The sequence below is a fragment of the Nycticebus coucang genome, chromosome 17 (genome assembly GCF_027406575.1).
Source record: "Nycticebus coucang isolate mNycCou1 chromosome 17, mNycCou1.pri, whole genome shotgun sequence".
NCBI classification, from domain to species: domain Eukaryota; kingdom Metazoa; phylum Chordata; class Mammalia; order Primates; family Lorisidae; genus Nycticebus; species Nycticebus coucang.
In genome coordinates, this window is record NC_069796.1 from 63,033,955 (window position 1) to 63,050,885 (window position 16,931).

At 43.2% G+C, this 16,931-nt stretch overlaps 1 protein-coding gene across 2 annotated transcripts in view; it reads right to left on the reverse strand.

The window, feature by feature from the left end:
* Positions 1 to 6,902: 6,902 nt before the first annotated feature.
* The window catches only part of ATP10B (ATPase phospholipid transporting 10B (putative)), a 443,089-nt gene continuing 433,060 nt past the window's right edge, over positions 6,903 to 16,931 (reverse strand). For both annotated transcript variants that reach the window (XM_053567374.1, XM_053567375.1), the window contains 2 exons: positions 15,478 to 15,665; positions 6,903 to 9,640 (listed from right to left, as the gene is read on the reverse strand). In XM_053567374.1, the coding sequence (XP_053423349.1) occupies positions 9,184 to 9,640; positions 15,478 to 15,665 (645 nt within the window). In that variant the 3' untranslated portion in view covers positions 6,903 to 9,183. The remainder of the gene's footprint in view (positions 9,641 to 15,477; positions 15,666 to 16,931) is intronic.

Genomic DNA, 16,931 nt, shown 5'->3' on the forward strand with positions numbered 1-16,931 from the left:
CCCACTAATCATTTCCCACATTCCGGGAATGGAATGTCCATGTCTTCAGTGATCCAGACACATAATTACAGTAACTCTGCTCTGCACACAAACACATGGAGCATTAGTAGAATGGGGCTGGGAGGGGGGAGCAAATTTCTGCAGAGATAGAGATTCGCTTATGAACATCTGAGCCATAGGCAAGAGAGGATTTCCACATTTCTCAACCCCTGGAAAACTTTTAAATTATGTATACTGAGTAGTTTCCTACAGTTCTAACTGCCCAATAGATTGCGTGACTAATTGTTTCTTCCCACTTAAAATGGGAACCTCCTGGTAGGCTGTATGTTTTAGTGCAATTATGTAGGCCCCAGGCCAGGGCCAGGCCATTTTAGCCACCTGAGGAGTGTGCTAATTGTTCTGAAGTATGCTGCCTGGTGTGTGCCTCATTGCTGTAGTGGTTTTAATGGGAACTTCTAATTAAAAATAAGAAGGGAGTCAGGGATGGGTATATTCCTCTGGCATCAGGGTTCATGCCTGTGTGAGCCAGCCCATGACAGGAGCCAGCTGGGGCAGAAATTAAAGGGCCTCTGGTTTGGTTTGTCTACTAGGCATGGCTCAGGCTTTTGAAGCTGTAATTAGAACTGGGTCAATGTCAATACATCTTTCAGGGCACCCATCCTGCTTCCAGCTCCCTATCTGCATTTGGAGTGTGCACACACCCAGAAGCTGGGAGAGAAGGAGACTGAAAAGTTTACACAGCTGTCTGAGCCGCGCCTCATTGACAAGAACTATCGATTTTCCTGGAACTTTGATCACTGGATCATTATCTGGTTTTGCTTATGGAGAGAAGAATGGGAGGCTGAGACAGAGATGTCCTGGCCTGTGGAAAGCCAGGGGAAATGTGTTTTCCCACTGCTGCCTCTTGGGCTCATGGTCAGGACTTATGAGAATACTTCTAAGCTAGTTCTTTATTGTCACTGGCCAAGGACTGGTGCTAACCTTGGAAAGACCTAAAGTTAAATCATTCACGATCTGTGACTTCAGGCTCTGTCATCCTAGCAGAAGTGATTAAAAAAACAAAAAACAAAAACATAGACGTAAGTACCTAGAAGCAAATCTCTATAGGGTTCCACAGTGTTGTGCAAAGAGCTTTGAAACGTCAGTGACTGAAGGGAGGTTTATGGGGGAACTGGTCTTTAGAGGTCTGAATCTGAGATTGGGCTTTGAGCAGGCATTCTGAGTATAGGACATGGCTGGAACAAAGACACAGAGGTTGGAAAGCATAAAATGTGTTCAGAATGCTGACAATGTGTAAGAGTTCCCACAAGTTTGCCATAGAATGGGTTCTAAGCCTGACAAGGCAGGTCCAGCTCTGGTGATAGTGGCTGAATGAGCATCTGTTATAGGGGTCAGGGGAATAAATACAACATGTGTCTTTTTCCTCATTTACTTTGGGAGTTACCTTGATATCCTTCAGATTCCTTTCCTACCACCTGCTTACCCTCGCTACCTTTCCCCCCTCTCAGTTAGTCAGCAGGTTTTCAACTGACTTACAGGTGGCTTTTTTTTTTTTTTTTTTTTTTTTGTAGAGACAGAGTCTCACTGTACCGCCCTCAGGTAGAGTGCCGTGGAGTCACACGGCTCACAGCAACCTCTAACTCCTGGGCTTACGCGATTCTCTTGCCTCAGCTTCCCGAGCAGCTGGGACTACAGGCGCCCACCACAACACCCGGCTATTTTTTTTGTTGCAGTTTGGCCGGGGCTGGTTTGAACCCGCCACCCTTGGCATATGGGGCTGGGGCCCTACTCACTGAGCCACAGGCGCCGCCCCACAAGTGGCTTTATCTTTTCCAATCCAAGAGGTGAATCAGTTTGGCTTCTCAAAAAAAAGAAAGAAAGAAAAAAGATTTTTCTTTGATAGTTTGAATACTTGCGTGAAAGCTTCAAGGGCATTTAGGTGTGAACTGAGTATGTGTTTTCAGAGACAAGAACTATGAATTCAGATAACTTGGAGCCCTAGACATCCTCCAAGTCAATTCCTTCATTTTACAGGTGAAAAAGGAAAGGGGAAGAAGTCTTAAATTTGCATATCTGGGAGCCCAGTTTTCCTGACCTTAACCTGAGTCAAGGATTCCACTATACTGTTGAAGGAGGGTAGTTTTGTGGGTGTTATTTGGACCCAGAAGTTGGGCTACTGGGGGGTTGAATCTTGGCTCTCAGCCATCTACTTGCTTGCTCACTTTGGGCAAGTTACCAAGCCTCAGGCTATCCATCTATAAAATGGCACAAAGAACCAAATGAAGAAACACATAAGCATTTTTAGGTAACAGCAAAGGAGGTATAGTGCCCATTTGTCATGTTGTATGAAGAGCAGTCTGGTGTGTAGGGCGTCATTTCTGTAGGGTCCTCGGCCTGCCACCTGCCTTGAGAACTCCCATGCCCACTTCTTCAGGATGAAGTAACTAAACTGCTGTAAACTAGATGAGTTAGCAAGATGAGCTTGCAGGTTAGGTCATGATGTTCATTAAGACACTGGCCTAAATGATGTTCTGATCATCTTAAGCCACTTGACTGAGTATGGGGCCAAGAGGGTAATGTAAGTGAGATCCTACTTGGGAAGGCACCCATGGGGCCATTTGGTAAAAGCCCCTATCAATAGAAGGGGCTCAAGAGAATGCCAGAAATTCTATTTTCAACATGGAACAAATCTTCTAAATCACTGTCCTCTGACCACCAGGGTCATGGGGCTAGTTGAGAATAGCAGAGGTGACTCTCAGCCTCTGGCAAGTTTACCTCTGCTTTCTGGGCCTCTTTTCCTGGCTCTCTAAAAGGAAGAGGGCCTAGCAAATATTGATTTGCCCAGGCTTCTTGTATTCCATTCTTGAAAGGAAATCCTCACTATCTGATGTAACAGTCTGTTATAAATGAGGAAAGCAAATGCATGCCTCTCTTCACCCATTTGTCTCTTGGACCCCGTAAAAGAGGCAAATGCTTGTAAATACAGTAGAATCTCTGTAAGCTGACCACCCAAAATACTGTAACAAATCAGTTACCATACGGAGGTGATCAACATAAGGAACCAGGCCTACTGTACTGAAACCTGCGTGAGGTGCATATCCAAACTGTGAACATTAGGTCAGCTTAAGGAGGTAGTCGTAGGGAAGTAGCCAAGTATGGAGGTTTTTACTGTATTATTTTATGTGTGTGTGAAAAAGTTGGGGTCATCTTAAAGGCAGGATTGGGTGCTTAGAAACAACCGATGATGGTGCTTGGGAAATCCTTCCTGCCTCTGCAGATGGAGGAGCACTCCAGAGGGAGGAGAGACCCCTGACAGGTGCCTTCTTACTCATATAGTTTTTCCCTCAGGCTGCCCTTCTGCAAACTGTGTGGTACATGTATGAGGAGTTCTGGAAGGATTCCACAGTCAAACAGATCTACTCTGACTCACTCATCATGGGGCTTGATGTTTTATTATTTTACCTTTTTGGGTTAATCTTATTTTTAAACCACAGAAAGGATTGTTAATTTCTGGCTGATGATATTGTTGAAGGGCCCTCATGAAGGGTGTCAGAAGACCCCAATTCTAGTCCTAAATTTGACTCCAAATTGCTGGGAGACCCTGGGCACATCTTATATTTCACCTGAGCTTCACTGTGTGCATGAAATGGTGACATTTTATGTGCAGAAATGTCTTTTACCTCATGTTGTGGGAACATAGTTTAGCTGAGGTAGGAAGGGCTCTTGAAGGAAAACATTTTCCTCAAACTTGGTCAAGTCTCTGCTCATCCAGCCTCCTTTGCTGTTCTGGGGCTGAAGACAGGCTCTGAGGACCTCATGTGTCCCAGGTGGCCTTGGTCTGTGCAATGCCTGGGCTGGCCTGCAGGAGGTGGTCTGGCCCCTTTCAAAGAACAACCAAGAGTCAGGAGAGACAGTGGCATCTACATAGCAACAGAGCAGGGGCTTAAAGGCAGGAAAATGCTGGGAAGGGGGTACTGGAGACATGTCTCTGTGCTTCACTTCCATAATGAGCAACTGCATTTGTTGGGATGGGTGGCTGGAGGCACTGATGGGGATTCTAGAAGATGGAAGCTCCTCTTCTCCTCTTCCCTACTCCAGAATGCACCATGGGGGACATGTGTGTGGGACAGAGGGGTCCTAGCTCAGGCTTCCCTCCTGATGGTTGGGAATGGCATCTGCCCTGGCCCCTCATTAGGTATCTGCAGCTCCTTGATATCTACCGATCAGAAAAAGGCAACCCAAGGCCAAGGGCTGTACTATCTCTCCAGACAAGGTTGCTGCCCTTCTGGCCTCACACACTCACTTTGACATCAGCCTCTATTTATGGTTTTCTTCAGCAGCCATGGTCACAATGTTGTTGAGTGCTGCCATAAGCCAAGCACTGGGAACACAGCAGGGAAGGAGTCCAGGGTTCCTCCCTCAAGGGATGTTTCACTGTTTGTGCAAGATAGAGAATCAAGTCACATCACAAGGCCTTGAATGCAGCAGAGGTCATTCCTGCCCTGTGATCAATCTTTGCAAATAGCTTCTAGAATGTTAGAACCAGTCCATTTCCCATCTTGAGAGCCTGGGGAAACTTAGGTGAACTTCAACTTCAGTTGAAGCCTGGGGTGGGGATTTGTGCAGAGTCATTGTAGAGACCCAGACTTGAATCCTGGCCTCAGCCTCCCAGTTCAGTCTGCCCATCTTCCCTGTCCTGCTGCAGCAAGAACTGTCAATGAGATGCCTCCTCCAACAATGCTAGGTGGCACCAGAACACCTTCCAATAAGAGGCTCTCAGACTCAGCTCCTGTGTGAAATTGCCCAAAACCTTCTGGTGGGTGTCCTGAAGTTTTGGCTGGGCAGCACTCTTTGGCAGTGCCCCCCCCACCCCCAAAGCCTGACTGCTGAGGTACAGCAAAGCCTGATAGCTCATGGGCCTTGCCTTCTGCAGGCCTCCTTGGTGGTGTCTGTTCTTTGGTTAGCTGGGAGGATTTGCTCCTATATAACTGATTTCTTTTTCTGTGCTAATAAATAGGTCTGGCTGGGTGCCCAGCTCACAAATATTTTAGGGCAATTCAGGCATGAATTCTGGTTCTCCTTAGGTGCCACTATCTTCCTTACTTACTGAAGCTTTTGTCTGAACAGCAAACCAGCTGGGTATGGTGTGGTTTTCCCCCAGGTCACATTGCCAGTCCGTGGCAGAGTTGGGATGGAATTCGGGTTTCCTAACCACTGCACAACCTTGCTTCTCAACAGAATAGCAAGGAGACAAGACCCTCTGTCATCTGGCCTTCCAGCCTCATCTTGTGGTTGTATAGCTCTGTGGTCAAGAGCACAGCTTCTGGTTTTAGACCTCCCCAGATTAGAATGCTGCCTCACCCAATTGTGTTTTTTTTCTTTCCCTCACCCAATTGTTAATTGTGAGACTATGATGTTTCTCTTATTAAAAAAGGATGTGGTGGATTGAAAATGGCCTCAAAGTTATTTACAGCTCCCCCCATTAAAAGTCAGAGTATGTTTCCTCATTCCCTCAAAACTGGGCTGGCCCGTGACTTATTTCCATAGAATGTGATGGGCAGCAATGATGTGTGAGTTCTGAGCTTAGGTCTCGAGAGTCTTTGCAGCTTCTGTTGTCACTCCTAGAATGTTGCTCCTGTGTGACAAGGCTGGGCTGACCTCCTTGAGAAGAAGAGACCATGTGGAGAGAGATCCCAGCCGTCCCAAGCCAAGGCCCCATCCAGAAGCACGTTCAGTCTCTGCCATGTGGAGTGGAGATGAGATGTTCTAGGGGGTCTAGGCCAAGCTGCCTACACACAGCGTTGATTGCTGTGTTAATCCACCACGTTTTGGGGGTAGTGTGTTACACAGCAGAAGCTAATTGAAACAGGGGACAGAAATAGTCCTTACCTTTTAAGGTTGCTGTGAACTTTACATGATAATGTGTGCTGAGACCAGCTCCTCATGCATGGTGAGCTAACAGGTTATTACTACACGCAGTCCCTGAGTTACAAACATCTGACTTCTTTACAACTCACACCCATGAGGGTATTACAGTAAGTAACTGTGTTACAAACATCTGACTGACGTCTGACTTGCACTTACCAACACAGGCTATTCTAGGCCTGTAAGTATACCTTCCAACGTACTTACATGTATAAATTCAACTTAAGACAAACCTACAGAAGCTCTCTTGCTCATAACCTGGGGACTGGCTGTACTAACAACATCATGAGGTACTGCCTCTTGCGTATAGGTTTTTAACCACACTAATCTCCTTTCTTTCCTTGAATGTAAACTCTTTTCCTTCTTCAGGGCTTGTATTTTTCTGGAACGATCTTTCTTTGCTATCTTATTTTCATGGTTGAGGTCTCAGCCACTACTCAGAGAGGCCTTCTCTGACCATCCTGGGAACCACTCTCCTCCCGCTCTCCATTTTTGCTTCCTCATGGTGTGTAATATCACATTTATTGACTTTCTTGAGTATTGTCTGTCTCCCTTGTAGGTTGTGAATTCACAGAGGGCAGGAGCTGGCTCTGATTTTGTTCCCTATCTTGCCCTTGCTGCCTACCACAATGCTGTGGAGGGGAGAAGTCAGGTTAGTGGTTCAGACTGTGTGTGCTGTGTCTGGTTTCTACAGCCCTTTTGGTTTGTGTCACACTGTGACGTTGGGGAGCAAGGTGTCCAACAGGCTGTGAGTTTCCCTAAGACAGGGACTATTTCCCTAAGACAGGGACTGCATCAGGGGCTCCAAGCACATTGCCAAACATCTACTAGGGCTAAACAGAAGTTTAATGAGTAGACAAATGGATGGATGAATAAATGAGTGCAAAGGAAAATGAGTGAAAGAGAGAGTATTCAGACAAGTGATGATGTAAGGGGGAAAACAACTATGAAAAACAGTGTTTATTTTATTTCTTTAATAAAAGATGACTATTTCCAGTCAATCAGTAAAATATCATGAAAGTATAAAACTGTTTTAAGTACAATCATTAGTGTTACATTATAGGGAAATAGTTATAATTTCCCCCCCTAAGATGGCACACTGGAATGTCACAGTTGGTTTGATTTACAAAGAGAGGCAAAAATTGGTGACCAGTTGGCCCAGTTCCCCAGGATATGGAACTTTGTAAAAATGAGTATGTTTCTGGGAAACTGGGACAGCTGGTCATATAAGAAAAAGAGCAGCATCAGAATTTTGGGTACTTTGGAATTGAGAAAGGGTTCAGATGTTTCTTCAACTTTCCCATCACCTCTTTTTTTCTTACTCTGAAATCATATTCCCTTGTGTTATTACTGAAGGTGTTACAGATTTCAAAGGGTTTTTACCACCGGGTTTCATGTAATTTTGACTCCATCCCTATGCTCAGCCTGGAAGGCAGGGCAGATCTAAACTCATTTGCAGGTGTGGGGTCCTGCTTCAAGGCTCTGAGATCCTACAGAGAACAGAGGCATAGCAAAGACTCATACTCAGATCTCCTGAGGCCACTGTTCTGTTCTTTCCTGAAACATCCTACCTGGATCTTACAGGCTTTTTAGTAGTAGGAAGGAATCATATGGAGGAAAGAGGCCCTAAGATCCAAGTTTTGACTCAATCCCCTCACTTGGAACAACTCCTACATCACTGCTTTGCCTGGTGCGGTTCCCTGCCTTGGTGGTCTTCATGTAGGATTCCCCTGAATACCCACCAGCCAGCTAGTGCTGGCATAATTACGTGGCAGAGGTGGTGAGAGAGAGCGAGCAAATGTGCTGTTTCCAGGATGATGCTCCAAATAGCCCCTGCAACCCTGGTTTGCCAGGAAGAGGTGCAGAGGCCAGCCCAGTCTGTCATTTGTCAACTGGATTGTTGACTGGTTTTTGGCACCTTTCCAAGGAGTCAATCAAGTGATAGGCCAACTCATGGCTGGTGGCTATGACTCTTAGACTCAAAGACTTCCCACATTTGCATCCATCCCTTTACCTTTTACCTCATAGGCACTGCCTTAGGGAGGGAGGGCTCCTGACTTATATTAAAAGATAGGCTCTCTCTGCTCACAGAAGACCTGTTTGCTCTGGACAACCTATTAGAATTCTATCGTCCATTCTTTTATTTAAAGACTGTTTTGATCTCTTGTACATTTTTGGCATTTATGACCTCTAGGGATAAGAATTCTAGGTAATTCCTCTTTTCCTGTGAAATAAGACTCTGACTCTCCTTACTTTAACTGAAAGTGTCTTCCAGGAGGTGGTATTCTGGGATAAGCTGAATGAATGGGGTTTGAAGTTAGCCCTACTTTTGAAGATCTCATTGTTTGAGCTCAGACTTGCACTATCCTATGGGCCTACTCTGGTACAGATATGCTAAGATCTCCTGATCTTAGAGGTTTATTTGTTTGTTTGTGTTTTTGTTCTAAAAACTGAATAGGGATGGGTAATTTTATTTAAAAATAAATATAATAAATAGCTTTTAAAAAGAGTGCTGCCTATGTCCTAGATTTCCCAGATGGGACATATGGTCTATTAACTCAAACAGGGTATCTGGTGCACCTGCTCTCTTTAGCATGTCCATTCTTCTTGCCTCTTACACTAGCTGTGACTCTTCAACAACCAGAAGTGTCTCTGACACTGAGTTCAAATCCACTTCTCATCTTTAGATGTGGGTTTTGTTTATTTTTGGTTTAAAGACAAAAAGCAGACCCATTCTCTGTCTGAGTGGAAGGGATGTTAACACTGGCCAGGCCATCACAGCAATACAGTTGAGATGAAGCCTTATATATATGGGTCTCTCCGAAACTTTAACCCTTGGCACCAATGGGTGAAGTGATAGTTTGACAAGCCTGGAAACTTCCATATCCTGAGATATTGCCTAGATTGATACACTTCTTAGGATCGTGGAAACTTATGGTCCAGTTTCATTGGGTCATAAGCTGGAGGGTCAGGTGAATACTCTGGGCTAAAAAAATTGAGAATTCCATGCAAAAGAAACACAGCCCTTTTATCCAAACTGTTGTTTGTAAGATACACTGCCTGGAAGCAGCAGAAAACTAGAGGCTGACAGGTTTTTCAATCTTTTTGTGTCAAAGTCCTAGAGCCCACCACTTCCTCCTAGAAAATCAAGCCTGGTGGAAAGAAAAGATTAAAGCTGGCACATTCTTTCCTCTGTGAAGAGGAAGGGCCTATGATTGGGCAGCCTCTTCTGAGTTTGTACAGATTTCTGCAGCCCCCTCATATGGTGAGAGAACTCTGGGATCGGCAATGGCTGCCCCTCTTTGAGCGACGGGACATGTTGGTCTGTCCACCTGAGTAGGCTCCAGGTGCCTTTGTCCTGTTAGGCCCCAGAAGGTGTTCCCCAGATGAAAGTTTAGCAGAGGAATCCACTGAGCATGGGTCGTCTGTCATGTGCTCTCTGCTGCCTCTCTGTCCACGGAGCACCCAGTCCTCAATGTGCTTCCGCTTGGGAGGGCAGGAGCTCTTTGGGGTGCTGGCCCTGAGGGCCTGTTCTGGACCAGGTGGCACTGGATGCTGGGAAGGCTGAGACATGCTGGGTCCTGGCACAGGCCTCTGTCTGCTCCTCCAATTCTGGATTTCTAGGTCTCTTTTATCCCTGGGGAGTTGGTCAATTTTCTGAGCTTTTAATAGAAGAGACTTCCCATAGGTTCCTCGGAGAGACAAGAAAAAGTATCTGGTGGGAAAAAACAGAGTAGAAATGATTCCCAATTTCTACTGACTTTTAAAATTTCAGCATGGAAAGAGGTTTTAGTGGCTTTACTATACTTTTTTTTTGTTGTTTTTTAGAGACAGAGTCTCATTTTATCGCCCTTGGCAGAGTGCCATGGCAGCACAGCTCACAGAAGCCTCCAACTCCTGGGCTTAGGTGATTCTCTTGCCTCAGCCTCCCGAGTAGAGCAGTTGGGACTACAGGTGCCTGCCACAATGCCCGGCTGTTTTTTTGTTGCAGTTTGGCAGGGGGTGGGTTTGAACCCGCCACCCTTGGTATGTGGGGCCAGCACCCTACCTACTGAGCCACAGGCGCCACCCACTTTACTATACTCTTAACTGATGGTTATCAAATCTGTGCCTGGGCACCTCTGTGTTGTGGAGCTCAACAACAACAATAATGACAACAAAATACAGCAACATTTGTTATGCACCAGGACTTTCAAAGTGTTTTTCATATAATTAACTCATTTTATTTTCTAGACAATCCCATGTGGTTAGTACCTCGGTGCACAGATAAGGAAATTGGGGTGCTAAGAGATTTGATGATTTGTCCAAAGCCACACAGTGGTCAAGCTATGCTCAGAACCAAACACTCTAGACCCAGAGGCTTGTCTCTTATCTACCACGCACAAGTCCATCCATTCTATTTCTGGGCTATTCTAATTTAGGAAAATTTAATTGCTTTGTAATGTTAAGCCTTTGTGGAACATACTTTTTAAAGTAGTAGTTTTAACTCCATATTCTTTTCTCGAATCTGTGGGCCATGCTGACTTGACAGCATCATGTTTGCCAGATAAAGAGACTGAAGTAGTAGTAGGTCCCAAGTGGTGAGGTAGGATTCTCAAGATCTCTTGAGATGCTGATAGAGATGACTGTTGACTGACCCAGGGTTTTTTCCCCTCTGCCAAGCTCCATGAAGCTTGTAGTGGATTCTGGAATTGGGAATGTCTATCTGTGCCTAGAATCTTCTCTCTGTTCAATATTTAGGCAGGAAGAGGTGAGAAGTAGAATAAAACTATATGGTTTATGAGTAAACACCAGTTCGTGACACTGTGTAACTAACTCTCTTCTTCTCTGTGTTAGTTGCTTTATTTAAAAAGTAATTCCTCTGGCCCAGAGGACAGCTAAATTCATTTCCAAAATAGTCTCTTTGAAATTTTTGCTTTTAAAGCCTTCTTATGCAGAGAGGCTTCCATTCTTCTACCATGTCTAAAAGCTGCAGGGCAACCCCACCGTGGGCATGAGGTTTCTGAAGACTACAGTAGACCCCATGGCATTTTCTCCATTCTTTTTCACCTCACCCTGTGAAGTAGAAGGGGCCATTTATGTGTTCCAGGAGGATTTGACTTTTTCCTTGGAAACTGGAATTTCCTTTGTGGAAACTTTCCTCCAAAATACTACTTTCCTTCTCCACCCATTTATTCAACAAATACTTTTCAAGTCCCCACAACTGTCTAGCTCCCAAGGGGTTAAGCTGTGAATACCACAAAAAAGTTCTTCTTCCATAGAACATATGAATACAATTATAAATGGAGGGAGCAATGAGAGTGTCAAATACCCGATGGAGAGCTTCCTTGAGGAAGAAATACACAGGAGGTAGCCAGGCAAGGGGATGAGAACCAAAACTCAGACACAATGATCAAAGTGTAGAGAGTAAGGATTGAAATATGACCCAGAAGGGGTTGGCAAGAGCTATGGGCCAGGTTTTGCTTTATTTTAAAGGTCTTAGGGAAGCCCTTAGAGGTTTTTATAATAAGTAACATAATTACACTTTGATGCAATGACAATGGACTAGAGTAAGACCCCACAGGAGACTACTCAACTAATTTGGGATGAAAGGGTAATTAGCAGTCTACTTGTGGTGGTGGCTATAGAAATGGAAATAGCAGAGGGATTTGAGAAATACATAGCAGGTAGAACTGTCAGGACCTGGTGACAGGCTAGATATGGGCCTAAGTTAGCAAGAGATGTCAGGATGACTCTCAGGGTCTTGAGTGGGTGGCATTTGCTATTGGAAACTCTGAAAGAGACCAAGGTTTCTGGGATGGTGGTGGTTAGAGAGAGTCGGGTCATGAATTAAATTGTAAATGTCCCCTTAATATGCCCAGTGGTGGTGATGTATAGATAGCTCGAAAGGTGTGTCTGGAATTCAGGAGACAGGTCTGGGCTAGGGATTTATGGGAAGATTCATCTGTTTAAAAATAATTAAGAAAAAAGTTCCGATTAATATGAGGGTTCAAATGGTTAGGTTACAATGTTTACATTTGTTAAGTAAAGTCCCTGTTGTAGTTGTGTTCTGCACCCGGGAAGTATGCCATATACCCTTACATTGTGCCCATTAAGTGAGAGCACACCAATTCCCCTCCCTCCTTCCCTCTTCACTTTCCCTCCTCCCTCTCCCCCCAACTTGAATTGAATTGAAGTTTTCTCTTGTGTGAGTGTGTATTAGTTCATCTACTGGCTTCATATTATCAGTATTGAGTACATTGGATACCTGCTTTTCCATTCTTGTGATACTTTACTAAGAAGAATATGTTTTAACTCTATCCAGGTTAATACAAAAGATGTAAAGTCTCCATCTTTTTGTATGGCTGAATAGTATTCCATGGTATACATATACACAAACCACAGTTTATTAATCCATTGATGGACACTTAGGTAAAAATGATTTTTAAGTCCACAGTAGTGATTGCTATGTTTATGGGGAGAGCCTAAAGTTGGAAGACAAGAAAACCTGGATGGAAGCCTGACACATACCATGCCAAGGACATGAGTCAGCAAAGGAAATGAAGTAGTAGGAGAAAACCAAGAGTGTTAACTCACCAAAGCCAAGACAGAAGTATCCAAGGACTGTGCCCCTCTATTACAGCTAATTAAAAAAGCTGCATTGGGTTTTAAGGTTGATATGCTATTTACTTTTTTTTCATCTGTAAGATAATTAACATTTCTAGTTTAAGAGAGTTTATTTTATCCTGTCCTTTTATACTGGTTGAATTAATTAGACCAAGGTACTGAGGTCATGGTTTGTGGGCCAATTATCACAAGCTTGGTAAGTAAAATCAATCTCTATTATAATAAATATCGCTTACAACTTTAAATGAACACACACAGTTTTCTACAGCAAACATTCTATCATGTGGCTTTCTATAAACAAACAGTAGTTTTCTAAGGTTACAAAGCCAGTAGTCCTTAGAACTATTAAAATAATCCTTACACTATCACAGGAAATCTCTTTGCCTTTCTTAGTAAACAAAATTAAATAGATATTTGACTTTATTATGATAATATAGAATAAGCAAAGATTTAACTTGTGTATTATGGTTACTTGCAAGTAAATATTTGCTACCTTTTCCCTAACTTGCTTCTCATCTCTTTAACAAGCTGTAAGGAGGAGTGCCTGTCCTCCCCAAATACATGTGCCAACCGTCTTTGCATAATCTTCAAGGACCCTCATCTAACTGCTGCTCCAGTCTTGCATACTCCGGCTCCAAGCATGTTTTCTAGTCAAGGCAGAGATAAGAAATATTGAGCTTATACTGTTCTCTTTGCATATTCCAGATAAGATACAGAATAGAAGAGCTCACACATGGCTAGTGGCGATCACAACTGTGTTTAACCTTAAAAGTGGGGGAAAAAGTTAACCCTCATGTTTGAGGCCCCTTCTAATGAGGACAAGACCCTCACAGTCCCTCCCAGGGTTCTCCACAGGGAGTGGGGTGTGTGTGTGCTTGCTCTTGATTGCTTTTCACTTCACACCGCAGGGCCCTCTGTTAATACCACTTTCTCCTGTGTTATAGTCAGACTCACGTCCAATCGTTCACTGGAGAGTGGGCTTATTAAGAACAAAAGTCCTGTTTTATTTATCTTTCTGCTCTTTCAAAATCCATTGCTCATTTCTTTCTGGATGCTAGGGAGAAACTGTGCTAGGGAGGTTAAACAAAGATAAGGAGATACCTTCTCTTCAGGAGTTGATGGCCAGACAAAGGACATATAAGTAATTTATAATACATGGGGAAAGGTAACAACAGAGATACATACAGATGATGGGAACATAGGAGAGAGGGATGTGTTTCAGCTTGAGGAAGGTAGGTGAAGTCACAGAGCCTCTGGAATCAGTCATGCCCTATATGATGTCAAAGGGTGAGGAGGTTTAGTGATGGGAAGGGCATTCCAAATAGAAGGAACACAGGAGCAGAGGCAGGGAGGTGAGAGGCCCTGGTCCTTTATGGAAGCTCAAGTAATTTAGTGGTATGGAGCTCAAAATTTGAAGGAAGGAATTAGGAGATGAGGCTGTCAAGACCAACAGGGGCCAAGCAGAGAAGTTGTGCACACAGCAAATACTCAGAAGTTGTGCACACAGCAAATACTCAGAACTAGGCTTATGGAGTTCACTGACTGCAATGGTATTTGCCATGTTGGTATTTTTTGCCTCCAATCTTGCATTGGAAGTCAAAGTACTGAGGTGGGTTAAGAAGAAATGGAGACCAAAGTATGCTTAGCAAGCCACTAAGCTTCTTAAAGGAAGCGAGGCCTGTTGCTGATGGTCTCTGCTCAATTTTGGGATAGGAAAAGTTTGGTACAATGTTGCAATTGCCTGTTGACTACAGTGTAGAATGACAAAGTAGCTCAATCCTGACGTTCAGAATGGTGAGAGTCTGGCAATGTATAGAGGCTAAGTCTCACTTGTGGGCTTGTCATGTCAAGTTCATTGGTTGTCCTGACTGAAAAGTATGGGCTGCAGGGTAGGACTAGCCTCTGAGTTGGGAGAACACAGCTGCCACTAAGATTTGTGGTAGGTTTGTAGTCCCTCTTGGGACGTGAGCAGGCTGGACCAGAACCATTGTTCTACACAAATCTTTGCTTATGGCAAAAACAAGATAAACTAGATAGGAGAGCGTATGTCGAGAGTGAGCTCCAAGGCAAGGCAAGGATTTATTGTTGCTATTGCTATTTTTCTGGAAAAGGAGAATGCAGAGGTTTAATCCTGGAAACATCAGAAATAGTCTCTGGGCATGGATGATTTATTTAGCTAATGCAGATTTTATATGGAGTGAGTGTGAGTGTTTAAACAAATTTGAGTAGTACCATGTATTAAATTCTTTTTTCTAACATCTACATTTCATCTGGCTTGCTGCAGTTTTTGCCTCTGTCCCTGTAGGCATTTAGGTGTGAGATGCTTAAAGTAATGCATAAAGGACCCACAGAATTTTTCAAAATGATTCCTCATCACACGATTAAATTTGTAAGGCAGGAGGGGAGAAATTGTTATTCCCATTTTTTTTTTTTTTTTTTTTGAGACAGAGTCTCACTATGTCTGTGAGCATTACAGCTCACAGCAACCTCCAACTCTTGGGTTTAGGTGATTCTCTTGCCTCCGCCTCCCAATTAGCTGAGACTACAGGCACCCGTCACAATGCCTAGCTATTTTTTTTGTTGTTGCAGTTGTCATTGTTGTGTTAGCTGGCCAGGGCTGGGTTCGAATCCCCCAGCCTCAATGTATGTGGCCGGTGCCCTACTCACTGAGCTATAGGCGTGGAGCCTGTTACTCCCATTTTACAGATGTCATAACTGAGACCACACCAAATTTGGTGGTGTTGCTACTCTGTGGCCGATTTGAGACCAGAGTCCATGTTATTTGCCTCCTGGTTGTCATTGTTCCTTCTGTCCCAGGACCCTGTCCCTAGAATAACAGCCTCAAGGTTCTAAGCAGAAACCAAACTCATGACTCTTGGGTTATAAAATGGCTCATTAAGGGGGTGACTGGTAATACTAGGAATGAAACAGCCCCAGAGCTCAAACCTTGGGAGAAGAGCCACAACTGGTGTGAGGAGGCAGACGAGGTAGAAAGTGAGGTCTGAGAACTGGACTTCCATCACCCAGTAGGGATTGGTGGGGCTGTTGCAGGTGACACAGGTTGCGTTGTACAGCAGGGATACTGCGAAGTACATCAAGAAGCTGCCTAGGAGGATGAGCCCATGGATTATGGTCTGTGGAGAGAAAAAAGTAGTAAATATTACTGAAGCTTAGGGAACAGTGCAATCATGCTTCCTGGTTAATGGTTGATGCTGCTTTAAACTATTTTGAAATTCAACACCTGTATAAAAAATTCAGAAAAGTATATGATTTAGCAAATCATTATGGAACAAATACCCATGTTGCTGCCACCCAGAATTTGAATGTGCTCCCAAAAGCCTCTACATCTTCTGCTTCACCCCTCACTTTGGTGAGAATTTCCATGCTATTCTTAGTAGTTTTACCACTTGTCTAGGTTTCTCTCTATAACCTGTATTTAAATATTGGACATGTAGTAGTCCTGCTTTGTGTGATTTTTGTCTTTTCCCCTAAGCCTTATGTTTGTGTGATGAGTCAGTTTTTCCATATGTAGTGGTGGTCTATTCATTTTCAAGGCAGTACAGTGTTCTGTTCTCTGATCTGATCTTGTCTTGCTTGATTTTTCTATTTTTTCATTTTTGTCCTTATTTTAAAAACAATTTTATTTTCTAAAAATTGAAATATATACATAGATGTACCTATTTGTGGGGGATGTTCATGTGATAATTTGATACACTCATATAATCAAATCAGGATAATGAGGATATCCATCACATCAACATTTATTTTTTCTTTAAGAAGATTTCAGTTATCCTCTTCTGGCTATTTTGAAGTGTACAATGATTAATGATTAAATCACCCTACTGTTCATTTACAAATACTCTGTATAATTTTGTTTTCCCTCTTTACTGGTTCAGACATTTCATACTCCATTTCTATTTTATTCAATAATATTTCAATAAATGATAACAAGCAATCTTAACTTACAACAGTCTAAAGTTTACAACTAGTTTTCCCTCCTCTTAAATTACACAAGAGTTTTAGAGCATTTTAGATTTCTTTATTCCACACCTGACTTACAGGATTTTGCTGCTGTTCAATTATATCATCTTGTAAAATCACCTAAGTCATTGTTATTATTGTTTAATATGGTGAGTATTTACTAAGACCTACTTATGTGTTTATCCACTTTCCATGTCTTCATTCCTTCTTACATCTTTATTTCCATATGTGATATCTTCCCTTTTCCTTTAAGTACATCCTTTAAAATTTCCCTTCATGGGCATATGATGGTGATATACTTTTTAATGATTTAGTTTATCATCATTTTTGAAAGCCATTTTGATGATTATAGAATGCTTGTTTGGCAGTTATTTTCTGTGCATATTTTAAGATAGCATTCCATTGTCTTCTGGCTTCCA